Below are 21,158 nucleotides of genomic sequence, written 5' to 3' on the forward strand. Positions count from 1 at the left end.
ATAAATGTTTATTTATTTTGAGAGAGAGAGAGAGAGAGAGAGAGCGAGAGCACACACAGGGGAGGGGCAGAAGGAGAGGGAGAGAGAGAACCAAAGCAGGCTCTGTGCCGTCAGTACACAGCCTGACATGGGGCTTGATCCTGTGAACTGTGAGATCATGACCTAAGCTGAAATCAAGAGTCAGGTGTTTAACTGAACTAGCCACCCAAGTGCCCCCAGATGACCTTTTTAATGTGGGCTTCTTTTCAGGCCCCACAAGGAATGGTCCCTCATGGACTACACTGATGATCTTGAAGGAGGAAGATGTGTAAGGAGCTGAGTGCACTCAGCCTAATGTAAAGCCTGCTTCTGGGTCCATTTGGGAACCTGTGTTTTGGCAAGACAAGGTAGAGGGTGAACTGAGCATGCTGATGCCCTTTTTAAACATTTTTTATTTTGGGGCGCCTGGGTGGCTCAGTTGGTTAAGCGTCCAACTTTGACTCAGGTCATGATCTCACAGTTCATGGGTTCGAGCCTGGCGTCAGGCTCTGTGCTGATAGTTCAGAGCCTTCTTCGGATTCTGTGTCTCCCTCTCTCGCCTCTCCCCAGCTCACGCTCTGTCTCTCTCTCTCTCAAAGATAAATAAACATTATTTATTGTTTATTTATATAAAAATATAAAATATAAAAAAACATCTTTTATTTTGTGTGTGAGAGAGAGGGCACAAGCAAGGGGAATGGCAGAAGGAGAGGAGAGAGAGAATCCCAAGCAGGCTCTATACTGTCAGCATGGAGCCTGATGCAGGGCTGGATCTCATGAATCGTGAGATCATGACCTGTATGCTACCCTTTTTGAGAGCAGATCCTGCAGGCTGAGGGTGTAGAGAACAAGGGGAAAAGGTAGGGGAAAGTGGGAGCCTGCCAGGATGTTAGAAGTGGGGCACGCAGAAGTCCTGCAGAAGCTGATAGCAGTGTAAATGAGGTCCTTTACTGGAGCATGGCATTGGGAGAGGAAATAATTACTAGTAATAATAACAATAAGAGATAACAACAGTGTTGGTGGTGATAGCAGTTGCTGCTGTGTTCTTACTGTGGAGGTGGCTCTTTGCTATACATTTTGCATGACTTCCTCGTCCCTCACCACCCCATCCAGTAGACACTGATGTCATCATCCCCATTTTATAGACAAGGTCACAAGATTCAGAGAGAGTTAGCAGTGTGGCTGCTAACCCTTTGGGCAAATGACTGTAGGGGCTCCAATGCAGGCCTGCCGGAGTGCATGTTCTCAACCACCATGTCTCTGATCTGGAAGGAACCCTTGGCTTACTAAAATGTTGGCAGAGGGGTGCCTGGTTGGCTCAGTGGGTAGAGCATGTGACTCTTGATCTTGGGGGTTGTGAGTTTGAGTCCCATGTTGGGTGTAGAGATTATTTTAAAAAAATATTAAAAAAAAATAAAATTTTGGAGGGGAAGGAAAAAAAAAAAGGAGGGAGGCAAACCATAAGAGACTCTTAAAAACTGAGAATAAACTGAGGGTTGATGGGGGGTGGGAGGGAGGGGAAAGTGGGTGATGAGCATTGAGGAGGGCACCTGTTGGGATGAGTCCTGAGTGTTGTATGGAAACCAATTTGACAATAAATTTCATATTAAAAAAAATAAATTTTGGCAGAAAAAATAATTAAAATGCAGAATGATGTGGGGATAGGGAGGCTTTCCTAAATAAAGAGAATATAAAGAAAATAAAGCACATTCTACAAAACAAGGTTTTAATCTAATTTATTCTTTTTATTTATAAACTCCTTTTTTTTTTTTTTCCCAGAACTGAACCAGGAGCTGAGCCAGAGCATTTGTGTTTAGGGAAAGAAATGAGTTTCTGAAATTATTTCTTTAAAAATAATTGTTTGCAGTCACTCTTGTGCGCCAATTGCAGACACTGGGGATTTGGGAGTAGGTGCAATAAACTGAGAAGGCTTGATTTTTGGGCATGGTTTCACTGATGGATATGAATGTAGTGGAGCCTCTTTATTAAAGAGTAAAAATCACCCTTATGTTGTTAAAATGCAGATTCCTGAGTCTCATCTCCAGGGTTGGTGATTCAGTGGGTCAGTGAATAGACTTCAGAAATCTGCATTTTTGTGTGTTAAAAATTTTTTTTTCTTTTTTTCTAAAAGTTTTTATTTTGAGAGCTAGAGCACGTGGTGAGGAGGGGGGAGGGTCAGAGAGAGAGAGAGAAAGGGAGAGAGAGAATCCCAAGCAGGTTCCATGCTGTCAGCACAGAGCTGGACGTGGGCTCAATCTCATGAACCGTGAGATCATGACATGAGCCAAAATAAAGAGTTGGACACTTAACCAACTGAGCTGCCCTGGTGTCCCTAAATTTTTTTCTTCTGATGAGAACTTTTAGGATTTACTCTTAGCAACTTTCAAATATGTAATAAAATATTGTTAATTAAAGTCCATGCTGTATTGGGGCGCCTGGGTGGCTCAGTCGGTTGAGCGTCCGACTTCAGCCAGGTCACGATCTCGCGGTCCGTGGGTTCGAGCCCCGCGTCGGGCTCTGGGCTGACGGCTCAGAGCCTGGAGTTTCCGATTCTGTGTCTCCCTCTCTCTCTGCCCCTCCCTTGTTCATGCTCTGTCTCTCTCTGTCCCAAAAATAAATAAACGTTGAAAAAAAAAATTAAAAAAAAAAAAGTCCATGCTATATGTTACATCCTCATGAGTTATTTATTTTATAACTGGAAGTTTGTACCTATTGATCCCCATTGCCCATTTTGCCCACCTCCACCCTCTGTCTTTGGTAACCACTAAGCTGTTCTTTCTATCTGGAGTTGGTTTTTTGTTTTTTAGGTTTCACATATAAGTGAGATCATATAGTACTTGTCTTTCTCTCTCTGACTTATTTCACTCTAGGTCCATCCATGTGTCACAAATGGCAAGAGTTCCGTCCTTTTCATGGCTGAGTTATATGCCATTATATTCACATATATATCACATTTTCTTTATCCGTTCATCCATTGATGGGCATTTACGTTGTTTTCTTACCTTGGTTATTATAAACAATACTGCAGCAAACATGTGAATGTATATATCTTTTTGAGTTAGTGTTTTTGTTTTCTTTGGATAGCAATTCCACTTCTGGGTATTTGAGTCATATGGTAGTTCTATTTTTAAGTCTTTGAGGAGCTTCCATACTGTTTTCCATAGTGGTTGCACTAATTCACATTCCCACCAACAGTACACAAGGGTTTCTTTTTCTCCATTTCCTTGCCATCACTTGTTATTTCTTGTCTTTTTGATGGTAGCCATCCTAGCAGGTCTGAGGTAATATCTCATTGTGGCTTCAGTTTGCATCTCCCTGATGATTACTGATGTTGAGCGTCTTTTGGTATAACTGTTGGCCATTTGTATGTCTTCCCTGGAAAATATCTATTCAGATCTTCTGCCTGTATTTTAATCAGATTTTTTAAACTGTTGAATTGTATGGGTTTTTTTTATAGATCTTGGATATGAATCCCTTATCAGATATATGATTTGGAAATATTTTTTCCCATTCAGTAGGTTGCCTTTTCATTTTGTTGGTGGTTTCCTTTGCTGTATGGAAACTTTTTAGTTGGAGGTATTCCCATTTGTTGTTTTTGTTGCTTTTGCTGTTAGTGTCAGATTCAAAAAGTCATTGCCAAGAGCTATGGCCTATGTTTTCTTCTAGGAGTTTTATGTTTTCAGATTTTACATTCAAGTCTTTAACCCATTTTAAGTTAGTTTTTGTGTATGATATGAGATAGGGGTCCAGTTTGATTCTTTTGCATGTGGCCATCCAGTTTTCCAAACACTATTTGTTGAGAAGACTGTCGTTTCCCCACTGTGTATTCTTGGCTCCTTTGTTGTAAATTAATTGCCCATATGCGCATGGGTTTATTTCTGGACTCTCTACTGGCTTCCATTGATCTATGTGTTTGTTTTTATGTCAATGCCATACTGCTTTGATTACTACAGTTTTGTAATATAGTAGTATAATCAGAGACCATGATACCTCCAGCTTTGTTCTTCTTCCTCAAGATTGCTTTGGGTATTCTTGGTCTTTTGTAGTTCCATATAAATTTTAGGATAGTTTGTTCTATTTCTGTGAAAACTGCCTTTGGAATTTTGATAGGGATTGCATTGTATCTGTAGATTGCTTTGGGTAATATGGAAATTTAAAAAAAATTTTTTTTAACGTTTATTTTTGAGACAGAGACAGAGCATGAACGGGGGACGGTCAGAGAGAGGGAGACACAGAATCTGAAACAGGCTCCAGGCTCTGAGCTGTCAGCACAGAGCCCGACACGGGGCTCGAACTCACGGACTGCGAGATCATGACCTGAGCTGAAGTCGGCCGCTTAACCGGCTGAGCCACCCAGGCGCCCCAATGAAATTTTAATAATATTCTTCCAATCCATGAACACAGAATATCTTGCCAGTTGTTTGTGTCTTCAATTCATTAGTGTCTTATAATTTTCAGTGTATAGGTCTTGGTTAAATTTATTCTGAGATATTTTATTTTTGACGCAATTATAAGTGGGATTTTCATAATTTCTCTTTCTGATTATTCATTATTAGTGCATAGAAACCCAACAGATTTTTGCATGCTGATTCTGTATCCTGCAACTTTACTGAATTTGTTTATTCTGATGGTTTTTTGGTGGATTGCTTAGGGTTTTCTATATATAATATGTTATCTGCAAATAGTGGCAGTTTTACTTCTTCTTTCCCAATTTGGATGCCTTTTACTTCCTCTTGCCTAATTGCTCTTGCTAGGGCTTCCAGTACTGTGTTGAATAACAGAGGTGAGAGTGGGCATCCTTGTCCTGTTCCTGATCTTAGAGGAAAAGTTTTCAGCCTTTCACCATGGAGTATGATGTTAGCTGTGGGCTTATCATATATGGCCTTTATTATGCTGAGGTATGTTCCCCTGTATCTACTTTGTTGAGAGTTTTTAATCATTAATGAGTGTTGAATTTTGTCAGATGCGTTTTCTGCATTGTTGAGATGATCTGATTTTTATCCCTCATTTTGTTAATATAGTGTAAGAAATCTACATTAAAAAAAGATTTTAGTATAATATGACTTCACTCATATGAGGACTTTAAGATACAAAACAGGTGAACATAAGGGAAGGGAAGCAAAAATAATATAAAAACAGGGAGGGGGACAAAACAGAAGAGACTCTTAAATATGGAGAACAAACAGAGGGTTGCTAGAGGGGTTGTGGGAGGGGGGATGGACTAAATGGGTAAAGGGCTTAAGAAATCTACTCTTGAAATCATTGTTGCACCATGTGCTAACTAACTTGGATGTAAATTATAAAAAATAAATTATTAGATTAAAAAAAAAGATTTTAGGGGTGCCTGTGTGGCTTAGTTGGTTAAGTCTCCAGTTCTTGATTTTGGCTCAGGTCATGATTTTGCAGTTTGTGAGATTGAGCCCCGTGAGATCTGACAGCGCAGAGCCTGCTCGGGATTCTCTCTCTCTGTCTCTCTCTGCCCCTCCCCTACTTGTGCATGCACACATGCTCTCTCGAAATAAATAAACTTTTAAAAAAATAAATAAGATTTTATTTTTGAGTAATATTTATCCTCAACATGGGGCTCAAACTTACAACCCTGAGGTCAAGAGTCTCACGCTCTATCCACTGAGCCAGCCAGGCACCCCTGAGATCTGCATTTTTGAAATGGTATTTTTACAGGTATTCCTCTGACCATACTTTAGAAATGTTGGATTAGGAAAAGAAGACTGCAAAGGAGAAAAACAACAGAATTATAAAAATTATTGAGTCCAGAAAGGGCCAAGAAAGGAGAGAAAAAGAAACAGAACAGGTAGGAAAAATAGAAGGCATAGAAGAAGATGCTAAAATTAAATCTAAATACATAGGTTATATTAATTGCAAAAAGAAAAAAATCAACTATATGTTGTTTAAAGAAACAGTATAAATTTAAGTTGAAAGTAGAAGAATGGAATAAGATGTACCTGTGAATACTTAAAAAAAAAAATCTGTGGGATGCCTGGGTGGCTCAGTGGGTTGAACCTCTGACTCTTGATTTTGGCTCAGGTCTGTAGGATTGAGTCCCGTGTCAGGCTCTGTGCTGAGCATGGAGCCTGCTTAAGATTCTCTCTCTCTTCCTCTGCCCCTCTTCCCCACTCGTGTTCTTTCACTCAAATAAAATTAAAGATTTTAAGAAAATCTGTGGCTATACTATGAGGCATGAGTCCAAATACATTTTAAAGAAAATGAAGACAAGACTGTGTGTAGCAATAGTTTTCATACAAAGAGGAAACAGAAGCACAGAGCAGGGAGGGGTTGGTCACAGACTGAGTCCAAAGCAGAGCAAACAGTGATGGCCTGAATCTTCCTGTTGCTTCTATACAGGTTTGCACGTGTGGTTGACTTGGTGATTCACTTCTCCTGGGTGGGACTTCTCCCCTGGTACCTGCAGCTATGGTCGAGGATTTTAGTCTGATATAGAGTTCCCAGAAATTGAAGAGGAAGCAGCCCATTGGGTACAGTGACCTCCAAATGCTCCAACAGTCCACCTGGTGGGCTGAGCTGGTACAAGTAGGGTGGGGAAGGGTATCAAAGAGCCTTGAGCCCACTTGATCCTACCGACTGGGAGTATGTTTGGTTGAACAGATCAAATCAGCACGTGGACATCGAATCCCTAACCGCATAGTATCCTGCAAGACTGTGAGTGGACGGTGTACTAATAGTCATGGTATTTGCCTTCAGGCAAAACTTCAGGGAGCTCACAATCTAGACAGGAAGCAGTTTACTCTAACTGAAATAAATATTTTGGAAATCAGCCAGACACTGAGAGCTTATCTGGCTGATTCTGACCAGCTGCCATTTTGACCGTGGCCTGAGCATTTCAGACCTGGGCATGGAGGGCTAATGATGCCTATATGTGCATGGTAGTACAAATAATAGTTACAAGTAACGGTGGTTAGTATGTTCTGCCACTTCCCCTGTTTAAAATAGCACCTCTGTCACATATTCATCATCCTCTTACCCTCTTTTTCTTCTCCGTACTTAATACCAGTTGCTATTCTAATATATGTCTGTTTGCTTCTGATCTGTTGTCCCATCTAGAGTGTAAGTCCATGTGGGCAAGAACTTTGTTTTGTTCCTTCTGTCCCCAGTGCCTAGAATGGTGCCTGGCACTGTGGAAGGAAAAATGACCTTGAGAGTTGGCTTGTGCCAGGTACTCTGCTAAGCCTTTTATGTACATGATCTCATTTTATCCCAACGACTTTTGAGGCAGCTACCCCAAAAACGAGGAAACAGAGATCAGCAAGATTGAGAAAATGGCCCAAGGTTGTATAATCTATTAAGTGGCGGAGCCTGCATTTGAATCCTGGTCTGACTAACTATGGAACTCAACTGTTCCTTTTCTCTGCTTTCCTTCGGCAGGGTCTGGGGACATGGCCCGAAGGGCTCTCAAGCTTGCTTCGTGGACCGGCATGGCTCTTGCTGCCTCTGGCTTCTTCCTCTACAGCAACAAGTACTTGGATCCTAATGACTTTGGTGCTGTCAGGGTGGGCAGAGCAGTTGCAACGGTAGGTTTTTCTTATTGTCAGGGTGGCAGAGGAACTGCTGTATTACCTGCAGGTGTTTGTACATGTAACAGATATACGTGCCAGCCACACGTGTGGAGCTGCATGTGTGCCCTTCCTTGTGCAAAGCTCCCTCTGCACAGTAGCACAGGCATGGATGTGCACCCTCAGGCACCTATATTCCTGTACGCCCAACCTCTGTCATACTAAGCCGAAATAGAATGGGATTGCACAGGGTCTCTGTTCTGAAGCTTTGACATGTTAGATTCTGTATGTAATTTTAGAGACAGACCTGGACCGGTGCTCCTCAGCAAATGTACGTGGAAAGACTTTGCAGCCTTGATCAAACTCTACCAGAAAACTTGGCTTTCTCTTCAGTGTGCTAGTGTGAGTGGTTCCTGATGCAGGGCTCATACTCAGAACATCTGGGCCTTGGAAAACTTTGGGGCTCCCCTCCAACCCTCAATCTAATCTGAGGGGTCCTGGGTGGCTCAATCAGTTGAATGTCTAACTTTGGCTCAGGTCATGATCTAATGGTTTGTGAGTTCGAGCCCTGCATTGGGCTCACTACTGTCCGCACAAAGCCCACTTTGGATCTTCTGTCCCTCCCCACTTCTTTGCCCCTCCCCTACTCACACGCTCTCTCAAAAGTAGATACACATTAAAAAAAAAAGAGCATCTTAGTTGAATATTTCACCATTAGAAGTTTTCTCCAGTGGCTCAGGAACATCCTCCCTGTTGAATCATGTCCTCCTAACTCTGCTGAAAGGAGCTCTCCCAAACATGCATATATAACTGCCCCATTCGTGGGTCATTTGCCACATGCTTCGTGCTTTCTTGCCTCCTCTGTCTGCTGCAGGATGAACTCATCCTTTCTTCCCCTTGGCATAGATATACTCTGTGCGCTGTCTGTTTGGGTTGTTGTCTGATCATTTCCTTAATACTCAGTGTTGTGAAGTCTTCTCCCTAGCTAGTCATAGAATCTAATGGACAAATAGATAAATAGATAGGCCATAGAGTATGAAATGATTCCTGAGTGTTTATCAAGTGCTTTCTGGGGGCCCAGTGTGGTCTTTACAGGCTTTGAGAGGTAGAAATGAACCGTCCTACCCACACCCAGCTTTGAAGGAGCTGATGGTTGAGGAGTGCTCATGTGAATGGGTCAAAAAGCAATGGATTTGTTTTAAAGCCATGGATCGGATCAAGATGTGTGATTCAGGTGACCACTGCTACAGGACCTCAGACACAAGAGTGAGCCCCGTAGGCTGGGAGTCAGGATGAGTGTCCTAGGGGAAGTAGGCTTTGATGGAACCTTAGGGGTTTCAATATAGTTGACCCTTAACAACGGGTTAGGGTGCTGACACCCATGCAGTCAAAAATCCACGTATAACTTTTGACTCCCCCAGAGCTTAACCACTAATAGCCTACTGTTGACCAGAAGTCTTACAGATAACATGAAGAGTCGATTAACACATTGTATGTCATATGTATTATATACTGTATTCTTATAATAAAGTAATCTAGAAAAAAATGTTATTAAGAAAATCATAAGGAAAGAGTGCCTGGGTGGCTCAGTTGATAAAGCGTCTGACTCGGCTCAGGCCATGATATCATGGTTCATGGGTTTGAGCCCCATGTCGGGCTCTTTGCTGTCAGTGCAGGGCCCGTTTCGAATCCTCTGTCTCCCTCTCTCTCTGCCTCTCCCCCCACCTCTCTCTCGCACATGGGTACACTCTCTCTCAAAAATAAATAAACGTTAAAAAAAAAAAACCATAAAGAACATACATTTACAGTACCATACGGTAATTTACCGGTAAAACCCCACGTGTAAGTGGGCCCGCACAGTTCAAACCCATGTTGTTCAAGGGCCAGCTGTAGCTGGGAATGAGGGAAGAAGGCATTTACCAGTGATTTATAAACCAGCCACTAGGCTGTGCATTCTTTGAAGGCCAGGGCTCTGGTCTTGATTGGCTTTGTGCTTTGTTCAGTGACCAACTCTTGTTCGCGGTTGGTGCTCAACACATTTATATCGAGTGGAATAAAGCTTTGGGAGCAGACTCCTCTAGGTATCAGCCTTGTAAGCCTCTTACCTTCCAGGGGCCTCAGTTGCTCAGTTCTAAAAAGGAAGGGTTGGCCTAGGTAATCCTCAAGCCTCCTCCATGTCTGAGATATCTGGAAGCCTGTAATTTCCTGATTTCACCAAGAACATGGGGACTTCTCCTAGACTTTTGGCCAAGGGACCCAGAATCAAAACTTAGGCTGTTAGAGCAAACATAAATGTAAAACGATGTTTACTTGTGGTAATACGTTTATCCAACAGCATTCGTTCAACTAGTCTTTACTGAGCATTTACCTGTGTGTCTGGCACTGTAAAAAGGGGCTGGGGATGCAGTGATGAGCAGGAAGGACAAGCCTCTGTGTTTATAGAGCTGAAATTCTAGCAAAGAGGAGATAGTCCACCTACCAGGAAACAAATGAGTGAGGTAATTTTGGATAGGATAATTTTGTTATGATGAATAATTGAGAGTTCCTGGTGGGTGGGGCAGCCTTCGATTAGGGCTCTCTGCAGAGGTGGCATTTGTGCAGAGCTCTGACTGACAGGAGGAAGCCGGCCAGGCTAAGATCTGGGGGCAGAGCACCGCAGCGGAGGGGTTGTCTACTTCTCTAGACACACTGCCTCTGTCAGGGGCCGGCAGCTGCGGGACCGGGTAGATGAGCGCTATTGAATGTCCAGGTGCTAAGCCTCTCGTTTCCTTGATTCACAGACAGCTGTCATCAGTTATGACTATCTCACCTCTTTGAGGAGTGTCCCCTATGGTTCAGAGGAGTACTTGCAGCTTCTATCCAAGGTAAGGAACCCTGGGCCCAGCTGAGCCAGGCCAAGACTGGGTAAGTCCTGAAGTACCTGCCAAGCCAGCGAGCTTTCTGTGTGGAGCTGAAGGGGGGCAGGGGCTGTGCGAGGATTGAGGCTGGAGGCTTGGAGGCAAGGAGCAGAGGATTTTTCCTCATTGGAGGTGTTTTTGTGCTGATGGGCCAGACTACCAGGCTGACATCAAGCTGGATCCTGTGATACTGAGGTTATTAATCTACAAGGCACTGTTGGGGAGGCTGGTGTTTCTGGGGAGCACAAGGTGTCTGGGATGACTCAGGAGGGATGAAGGCTCTGTTCCTGAGGTAACTCAGTTGGCTTCTGAAGTGCTTTGTCAGGCAAAACCCAGTTGAAAGAGGTTAATTGCTTTCCTGTCCTCTCAAGGCTACACTGGGGCTTCCTGTTAGGCCTCTGAGTGGAGCTGTTGACCCCACTCCCTGTCTCCTCACTTGGAACAGTCAGTTGATTTTGATGCTACAATGAGATGAGTTGGGGCATCACACAAGAGGGCATTTTTTTGGATGTGAGTTGAGTTTGGGGTCAAGTGTAGATACTTTTGGTTCCTCCAGAGAGAGGTTTGTGATAGATCTGTATGTCTTTGCTCAGCCTGCAATGCCCTTGGCCCCTTAGAAAATCTCTAGTCATCCTTCTGGTCTCAGCTCAAATACCTCTCCTCCGTGACACTTTTCCTTCTCAATCATTCCTGGTGGATGGGGTAATTAATTTTAAAGTTTTTATTTAAACTTTTCATTATACAAATTCCAACCATTAACAAGAGTAGAGAGAATAGTATAATGAACCCTATGGAACTATCATCCAACTTCAGACATTATCAACATTTTGCCAATCTTGTGTCATCTACTCTCTATTCATTCATTTATTTTTGCTGAAATATTTAAATTTTTAAAAACATTTATTTGTGAGAGAGAGACAGAGAATGAGTGGAGGAGGGCCAGAGAGAGAGGGAGACACAGAATTTGAAGCAGACTCCAGGGTCTGAGCTGTCAGCACAGAGTCTGATGTGGGTCTCGAACTCCTGAACCGTGACATCATGACCTGAGCCAAAGTAGGATGCTTAACGACTCAGCCATCCAGGAGCCCCTTTGCTCAAATATTTAAAAGCAAATCTTAGGCATTATATTATTTCATCTGTAACTACTTCACTTTGTATCTCTAATAGATAAGTACCTTAAAAAAACTATGATACCATACTCCTAATTAACAAAATTAATAATATGTCCTTAATTTCTTTTTTTAATTAAAAAATTTTTTTAATGTTTATTTTTTGAGAGAGAGAGACAGAATGTCAGTGGAGGAGGGGCAGAGAGAGAGAGGGAGGCACAGAATCCGAAGCAGTTCTAGGCTGTGTCAGCACAGAGCCCGACGCTGGGCTTGAACTCACGAGCTACATGATCATTACCTGAGCCAAAGTTGGCGCTTAATGACTGAGCCACCCAGGAGCCCCTGTCCTTAATAATTTCTAATATCTAGTGTATACTCAAATATCCCTGGTCCCCAAAATGCTTTTTTTTTTTTTTTTAAAGTTGGTTCATTGCAATCTGGATCCAAATGAAGTGGCATATATTGCATTAGGAAACAGCAACCAAAATCTTCTCCAATCTATAATATCTCTCTTTCCTCCTCCCCCTCCTTTTATGAGCTATTTGCTTATTGAAGAAAGCAGATCATTTGTCCTGTAGAATTTTGCATATTCAGGATTTGGCTGATTGCATCCTCAAAGTGTTGTTTAATGGGAACTAGAGTCACCTGGCATGCGATTCCAAGTTTGAACATAGAAACATTTGAACATAGAAAATGATCCTCCTCCTGCTGTTCTTCACATAGCTAGTTTTCCTGCCTGGGAGTGATGATCATCTTGTCCTGTGTATCCTTCCAGAGATATCTTCCTGTTTGAATTTAATCACTCTGTCGCCTTTATTCCTACGAAAGATGATAATTGGTTACATGTCTCTCACTTTAGAATATAGATTCTTTTAGATCAGGGATTGGCTCATCTTTTCCATATTTTCTACTTCTAGAGATGATGCCTAGGACTGAGTTGACTTAATATCTGTTTCAGGCTGCACCCTGCTAGCTCCTTCCTCGGGAGAGGACCTAGAAAGGGTGCTAGGTTTGTATTCGGAAGACCTGAGTTTGTGTTCTGTCTTTGCGATGGTCATTTAGCCTTTGGAGCTGCCATTTTCCTTTCTGGAGACTGCAGTTGGCTATGCCACATATTGCAGATTATATAGATATCTGAGAGGGTGCGTTGTGAAATGTAAATGTACAGCAGGTTTCAAAAGTAAGTCCAATGTCTACTGGGAGATATTCTCCCATGAGGACAGAGACTTGGTCTGTCTGTGTATCTCCATGTCTGTAGCACCTACAGCAGTACCTCAGACATGGTAGGTCGTGAATAAAGGTTTGTTGAACAAATGAATGAACGAAATGTTAGTTTGTATTGGAAAAACTCAAAGCCCTCCATTTCTGGGACTTAATGCCAAACTCCTGCCTTTCCCGGCCCCTCTTTCTCCATCTAACCAGTGCTCCGGGCCTTGGGGCCCCCAGAGTGACGTTCTGCACAGAGGCCAGGCCGAGACACAGGGGCAAGTGCTCTGCAGAGGAACAGGGGATGGGTAATGTGCAGACAGTTGCCCTCATGTGTAAGTCATCTGAAAGACAGTGGTGCCACAGCTCCTGGAGAAGTTGGCGACTTTGGGGGTTGCAGGAAGGAAGGTGCAGTGTGATATTTGACAGGAGGGCAGCATGTGGTAGTTGGCACCGATAACAGGGGTGCAGACTGGTCCCTGGGAGTTGTGCCTGGGAAGGGGAGCTGGCTGGCACTAAAGAGCACGAGTAAATACTGCAAGAGTGTGTTCTTCCATTGGAACACTTATCTGTTCTTGTCTTCGTGACTGATAAAAGAATGAGTGAAGGGTAAAACATAATTATTTTACCTGTCAAGTCAGTGTCCCCAGGTCCCAGAGTATGCTAGAGCCAAGAGACAGTGACTTAGAGAAGCACTTTCAAGGTTGGCGCTCAGCTGGCTGGTATCTCAGTGACTCAGCTTCACATCAGGAGGGGGTAGGAGTCAAAGTGAAGTAGTGTTTTTTAGGGGCTCAGTGGCACTTTGCTGGGCAGCTCAGGGGGTGTGGCAAAGCCCCAGGGCTTTGGAGAACCAGACTCTCGGTGTCCAGGATGCTTATAAACAGAGATGACCAGGTGTGAACCAGTATGTCCACAAGGCAGAAAGAAGTCACAGCTGGTATGGATGTCCAGACTGGACTGGAGGAGGCAGGATTGCGTTGATTCTGACCAAGGGGTTGGGGTGTGGTAGACATACATTAAATTTTCAGTCCCAGAGCCATTCTTGTTTTGGGAAGTAGCATCCAAAACTTCTTTTGGGGAGCCACTCATGTTTCATGTAGTCACCATGAGGTTTGAGTGAGGCTCACCCCATCCTCAGCTCCAAGAGGGGGCACTTGACTTAGGTCATCTATAGAGTCCATTCCTCTGGTCCTAGAGATTGGTTCAAGGACGGGCATTTGAACCACTATTGGTCAGTGAACATCAGGTCCGGGACTTTTGAGGGTATTCCCCACAGGACACTGCCTTTTCTGCTGTATTAGCTGTGGGTATAGGATGTTGACTCGAGCTGCTGGAAGCCATTTTGCCACCATGAGGGGAAAACCTGTCTGTGAATGGAGTCAGTATTGTGGAGGGAAGTAGTCATTTGAGTCTCTAGATCTTGCTGAGCCTGAAATAGACTTTCTAGTTATATGTGCCAGGAAATTCTTTTTTTTGCTCCAGATGGTTTGAGATCAGTTTTCTGTTACTTACAATCAAATGAATCCTGATACACTGGGGATTCTTGGAGAAGCATGCTGGATTTTTTTTTAAGTTTATTCATTTATTTTGAGAGAAACAGAGAGAGGGTGCAAGCAAGGGAGGAGCAGAGTGAGAAGAGGACATAGGATCCAAAGTGGGCAGAGAGCTTGATGCGGGGCTTGAACTCGTGAACCATGAGATCATGACCTGAGCTAAAGTCAGGTGCTTAACTGACTGAGCCACCCAGGCACCGCATAAGAAGCATGCTGGATCTTGAAACACAGTTAAGGTTTTGATCACAAAAGGTCTGGTAATTCAAAGAAAGAAATGAAATAGAAATTCCAAGGTCTAAATAGGGTGAGGAGAGGTTTGCATGGTGCAGAGTAGTATTTGAGCCATTTTGGCCCTGGAGCCAGGTTCTTAGGCTCGTGGCCTGCCACCAAGCACCTGTACTTCCCTGTCTGTAAAGTGGGGGCCGTGGCCTTTGCCTCAGCTAAATTTGTAAGAGGTGAGAAGCTTTATTTAATTAAATACTGTGGATTATTTAATCTAGCCAGAGAGGAGATCAAAGTGCACAAGGGTTGCCTCAGCGGCTCCTTATCGTTTTGATGAACAAATTAATGATTTCCTATTTTCCTTATTTCTCCATTTGTTAATTGGCATTCTTTTGTGAGCCATCCCTTCTCCTTCAGTTGTTTAATTATTTTTATCACTGTGAACTCATGGATATTTATTTTATTCTACAGGTACCAATCCAAAGCAATCATCAGTTCATTGTTCCAATTATTCTAATTTTGGTCATTGGGAGCTCTTTCAGGTTGATTCCTGTGTCCTTTTGTATGTCTCAATTCTTTACTGAGCACTATCTTATCTTTTTTTCTTTTTTTTTCTTTTTTTAATTTACATCCAAGTTAGTTAGCATACAGTGCAACAATGATTTCAGGAGTAGATTTCCTTATTGTCCCTTACCCATTTAGCCCATCCCCCCCTTCCACAACCCTCCTGTAACCCTCTGTTTGTTCTCCATATTTAAGAGTCTCTTATGTTTTGTCTGTTTTTGTATTATTTTTGCTTCTCTTCCCTTGTGTTCATCTTTTCTGTGTCTTAAAGTCCTCATGAGCGAAGTCATATGATATTTGTCTTTCTCTAATTTCACTTAGCATAATACCCTCTAGTTCCATCCACGTTGTTGCGAATGGCAAGATTTCATTCTTTTTGATTGCCGAGTAATACTCCATTGTATATATTTACCACATCTTCTTTATTCATTCATCCATTGATGGACATTTGGGCTCTTTCCATACTTTGGCTATTGTTAATAGTGAGCACTATCCTATCTTTCTAAGCCCCAGACTCCTCTTGTATTTTCCTTGCCCCAGCCCCAGCCCCGTGATCAATCACTTCTCCAAAGAGCCCTGGCTCCTTTTCTTGGAGAATGGTATTTAGAAACCAAGATGTTGGTGCTAGGTCTGCGTATTGCTCCCAGAGTGCCATTGTTTCTAGCCCCTCCCAGAAGACAGGGCTAGGAAATATATGTATGTGTACTTACTCATGCATACACACACTCATCTATTAAAAAACCATGAGTTCATACTGATATCTCCAATTTCAGTCTAACATCATAGAGTTTATTTTAACTTTCTCCCATTCCTTATGTGTAACTTACTTCTCTGACAGTGAGAAACCTGCCTCTTATTATCTATAATATATTCATGTACACTTGTTCAACCCTAATATACCCTAAGACAGTTAAGACTCCCGAGGTATATCAGAGCAGAGAGAGTGGCCCAAGCTGGGTGAGATTGAATGAGTTAAGTGGGTATTTGAGCTGGGTTTGGAAAGGGGGTAAGGTTAAAACGTGTAACACTGCGGACAGGTGATTTTGGCTGAGGTTGATGGGTAAAATTTTGGGGATTGTCTATAAGAAACAGATTAGTTCGATGTTACTTGGGACTAGGGTATGGGTGAGTGAAGGGGCATAGCGGCAAAGAGAATTAGAGCTAGGTCACAGAGGGATGAGAGGCCAAGTTTTATACCAGATGTAGTAGGGAGCTATGGCAAGTTCTTGGGTAAAATATTTTAAGCCTTCAGGGAATAAGAATGCTTAAAGTCATCAGTCACTGAATATTTTTTGTGCTTCTGCACTATAGACAATGAGTAGAAGCATGTGAGCTGGAGGGTGGGGGGAGACCAGGGGGAGAGAGAGGGAGGTATAGGGAGAGAGTGAGATCACAGGTGGTGCATCTTTCTTTGTCAATCAGAGTCCTAATGTAGGAGGGACCTCAGCTGCTGCTGTGACTGGGAAGTTTTTTTTTAGCCGAATCCAATTTCTTGTTTCTGAGCAGGTCACTGGGCTTCTGTTGTATCAGATGCTTCAGGTCAGCAGTGTGTGTGTGTGTCATATTAATTGTTCTAGTACTTACGACTTGGGCCGGAGGAGGTAACAATTAATACTCTTTTCCTCTTTGTCTGAGAAGCAGAACCAAGGAGATGCAGGTCTCTGCCAGGAAGAGCTCAAAATGTCGGCTTTATTACTGATAAATGCTGGGCTGGAGCCTGTGTCTTGGGTCTGTGAGCAAGTGGGCTTGTTGAACTTTCACTCCTGAATTTGATAGACTTGCCACGCAGGCACATTTGTGGCAGGACAAGCCTCTCACATGGGAGCCTGCCTCTTAGGGCAGGGAAGGGCTGAGTATCAGTGTCCTGCGGGTGTGTACAGATCCCAAAAAGGGAGGGGAGTGGAAGGGGTGGACTGAGCATGAAATGTTTCCTTTCCCCAATTCACCATTCTGATTGCCGATTCGTCCTCCCACGGGGAGTGAGAGGGAGAAGAGAGGTCAAGAGCAGTACACCCCTAGTGGGGCTCCTATATAACTTAGAGATAGGAGGTTCACCAGCAGTACTTACCTGCAGATAAGAGGTTGCTGTAAGAACCTTTAGTGCCCATTAAATTCTGCTAACATTTATACCTGACCTTGTTTAGGGACACAGCAGCTTTGGGCTTGGGTGTGGGATAACAATTTCAACATTACTGAAATGTGCATTTAGAGGGAAGGATCATATGTTGTCAGCTTTTAGAACTATGGCATGTGGTAGGGTGTTTTGGGGGAAAAGGATACTGATGAGAGGAGTGGAGTAAGGGGCTTAGGTGGGGGGATAACTCTATTTATAATTATGCCATTGACCTTGAGAAAGGTATTTTCAGCACCAATTAGCTCAGGCCTCTGATGTGCAGACAGAACTGAAGGTCTAGAGGCGTGATGGGATTTCTTTAAGTGCCCCCCCTCCCCTGACCCTGCAGTTTTGTGGCAGACCTTGGGCTTGGACTTGGACATCTAGATCTTGCCTGATCTCATGTTCTTTGCACTTTAACACCTGGTTGTCTCCCTGTTTATCCATTTGCAACCTGGGGGAAAGCACCAAGTTGGATAGAAGTTGCCTGTGCAGCCACTCTTGCCAACCAGCTGCTGCTGCTGAGTTGCTTCTCCCCTGGGTCCATTCCCCTGGTGTGAGCCCTGAGGCTGTGGTCCTGCTGGGATGGGTTTGGAAACACAGAGGAGGAGGAAGAAGGGCCATAGAACCTCCTCCTGGGAATTCCTTTTTTTTTTTTTTTTAAGTTAATTTATTTTTGAGAGAGACAGAGATAGTGTGATTAGGGGAAGGGCAGAGGGAGGGAGAGAGAGAGTCCCAAGCAGGCTCTGTCCTATCAGCATAGAGCTCCATGCAGGGCTCGAAGTCACGAAACCATGAGATCATGACTTGAGCTGAAATCAAGAGTCAGATGCTTAACTGACTGAGCCACCCAGGTGCCCCAGGAATTCCTTTTTGTATTTAATCAGTCAACCAAAGAGTTAATTCAACAAATATTTGGAGTTTGCATTTCCTAGTGGAGGGAGGTATAGACCCTCCAAAGGAATCCGTAGATGCTAGCTCCTTGCTTTGGGAAAGGGTTTCGACTTGTAAGCTATGGAACAACTGCCAGTTTTGAGGATAAGTGTGCTACCAGCTTAGTGAAGGTATGATGACTCAAGAAGTGTTTTAAAGATCTTGTTGCCCAGCAGGGGGAACTGTAGCAGTGTCTGGCTCTTCAGGCATATTCTCTGAAACCTGGGGACTGTCCTGGCCAAACCAGGACATGTCTTCACCGTTCTTCCAGCCATCTGTTTCAACAAACCTTAACTGAGCCTGCTCTGTGCCAGGGCTTGCATGAGGCTCAGCCTCAGAAGATGTAAAGGGAAATAAGACTTGACCTCTGCCCTCCAGTTGCTCACAGTCCAGTGGGGGAAGCAGGGATGAAATCACCAGTTGCAGAAGGATCGATTTGTCTTCATTCCAGCTTTGGCTCCTGACACCAGCTAACTTCCAGCCAAGGAGTGGGGGGTGGAAAGGGTAGGAGCGTTGCATGGGAGGGGCTCCTAACCCATCATGGGGGGTGAGGGTGGAGTGCATACCTAGGAAGGCCTCCTCTGGTGTAGTGGTATCTACTTGGGCCACTGTTCCTCTGTGTGTGCACAGTAAACCTGGTGTGGAAGCTTTTGGTGAGTTTTCATGTACTCTGTCCCTAAGACCCCCTTTTGCTGCTTTCATTTCTCATCCTGGAACATTTGTCAGAAAGTCTTCTATACAGAAGAGGAGGAGAGAAATGGAATCCTTGCTGTCTTGGTGACTGGCTTTCTCAGAGTTTGTGATAATTTTTGCAGGAGCATGAGCTGCATTTAATTTGCTCTGCTTGGGTCATCTAAGGACCAGGCCTGTGGAACAGGGAGCCAGAGTCTGAAATGGCAGCCAGTGCCTCCTTTTTAGCTTTCTGTGTACCCAGACCTTTCTGAGTACTGCATTGCAAACCTGCAGAACTTTCTGCAGTGGCCCTAATTCGGGAAGAGTTCCACAGAAGTAGGAACTGGGACCTAGGCATGGTCTGGGGAGAGATGTGGCGGGTCTCCTTCTGTCCTTGGGGACCCTGGAGGGAAATGTGGCTTGACTCGGGCTTCTCCCTGGAGGTTGCACTCGCTGTGCGGTGGCTTCTCTGTAGTTCTCAGACAAGGCGTGCAAATGTCAAGTTGTCTTCTTGATTGCTCTAGACTTATCAGCGACCTATGGACCTGCATACCCCTTGTATTTTTAAAAGCATGTGAAATGTATGAGACCTAAGGAAAGGTATAGAAAATAATTTAGTGGTCACTCGTATACTCACTGCATAATTTCAGAAACAATCCTTACCCATACAGTTATAGCCTCCTGGGTACTACCCTGATTCCAGCCTTCCTACTACAAAAGCAGAAGCAAGCACTATTTTGAATTCATTGGTTGGCCTTCCTATGTACTTCTTTGTAACCAACTATTCATGTATTTATATGATATTTTTCATCCTGTTGACTTTTTCCTTTACTTGGTTTTGTTCTAAGGAAAATTACAGGCTTGATAGACTAGCTGTCTCTTTTTTGGGGGTCTGCATATGCAAATAAGAAGTGCCCTGGGTACCACCTGAAATTGCTGCTTATACCATCTTTGTGCACGCTATCGCTGGTGCCAGGTCACCCCTTGAAGAAGCAGGCTGCAGCATCTGTAGCAGATGCTGGGCCAGACTCTGGCTTGCACCCATCCTTGCCTCGGTCTTTCCCCTGCTGGGTGTCTCCACTCTGTCCAGCTCTTCTCTTGTCTTAGCTCACCCTATTTATCTCCTGAGGCTGATTCAGACTTGAAGCTGCCTGATAGGATGGTATTTGCTGCTGCTCAGAAACCGTGATCTCTTTCCAGAGGCCACAGCTGAAATGAAATAAAATAAGCCCTTGTGTTTCTGGTGATGGGATGCCATTGCCATGTGCTGGGCATCTCTCTGTAGTGGTCAGCGCAATTAATGGCATTAGCCAGTTCCTCGTTTGCCTTACACAGGCTGCCTGGGCACACAGAGGTGTTCTTCCTGCCACAGAGCTGATCACCACTTGCCCCTGCTTCCTGGTTCTTGTGGGGGGGTGGAGGAGGCCAGAGTGCCCTGCTTCTCAGGGATAGTGCTATGTTAAGGTTAGCCTACATCAAATGGGGCAGGAGCTGGAGGAACCCCAGCTGGAGAACCTGACCTTGTCCATCTCAGACTCCATCTCAGACTAGCTATGCTGGGCTTCTCATTACTTTATTGCTTTCCCCACTGAAAACCCCACACCGTTGCCTTTCCTGCCCTGGATTGGGTGCTTCTACCACGACCCAGCTGTTTTCTACTTGTGCCGAACAGTGCTGGGGAACGGGGTAGTGCTGGGGAGTGGGATGATGCTACGTGATGAGAGATGCCATAAACTAGGACTTTCTTACTGCAAAGGTAATTTAGTACTGCAGTGGGTTACCAGGGACAGCTGTGAAATCTGTATCTGAAAGGGCAGCTTTCCAGAAACAGAAGAGATTCTGTCTGTCTGTTATGGAGGTGGGAATGTGACAGCTCACTGGTGGTTTCTAACTTGTCACACGATCAGAGACCCCTGAGGGTCTTATAAAGGAGCCTTATAAAGTGCAGATTCCTAGACTCTGTACTCTAAAGATTTGTTTCCAGTGATTCTGGGGTGAGGCCTGGAAAGCTGTACTTTTAATGAGTTCCCCAGGCAGGCTTCTGATGTTAAGAACAAGTGTTTACATTGATTGAATCCTGTGGGAAAGGCACTGCACTAAGGGTTCTTTCTATATTATCTCCTTTAACTTCACGACAATCTGAGGTAGATACTATTGTCATCATCTCCATTTTACAGATGAAGAAACAGATTAAGTGACTTGTCCAAAGGTCTGTGGCTAGTAAGCAGGTGTATTAGCTTCCTGTAATTGCCATAACAAGTTATCACCAATTGGGTGGCCAGTGACAACAGAAATTTATTCTCTCACAGTTCTGGAAGCCAGAAGTCCAAAATCAAGGTGCT

The 21,158-nt window shown here is 43.9% G+C and overlaps 1 protein-coding gene across 4 annotated transcripts in view; it reads left to right on the forward strand.

Moving 5' to 3' along the window:
* Positions 1 to 21,158, forward strand: part of ADCK1 (aarF domain containing kinase 1) — a 121,634-nt gene that overhangs the window by 5,026 nt on the left and 95,450 nt on the right. For all 4 annotated transcript variants that reach the window (XM_015071589.3, XM_053224785.1, XM_053224786.1 and 1 more), the window contains exons 2-3: positions 7,420 to 7,565; positions 10,328 to 10,411. In XM_015071589.3, coding sequence (XP_014927075.1) covers positions 7,431 to 7,565; positions 10,328 to 10,411 — 219 coding nt within the window. In that variant the 5' untranslated portion in view covers positions 7,420 to 7,430. The remainder of the gene's footprint in view (positions 1 to 7,419; positions 7,566 to 10,327; positions 10,412 to 21,158) is intronic.

The sequence above is a fragment of the Acinonyx jubatus genome, chromosome B3 (genome assembly GCF_027475565.1).
Source record: "Acinonyx jubatus isolate Ajub_Pintada_27869175 chromosome B3, VMU_Ajub_asm_v1.0, whole genome shotgun sequence".
Classification (NCBI taxonomy): Eukaryota; Metazoa; Chordata; class Mammalia; order Carnivora; family Felidae; genus Acinonyx; species Acinonyx jubatus.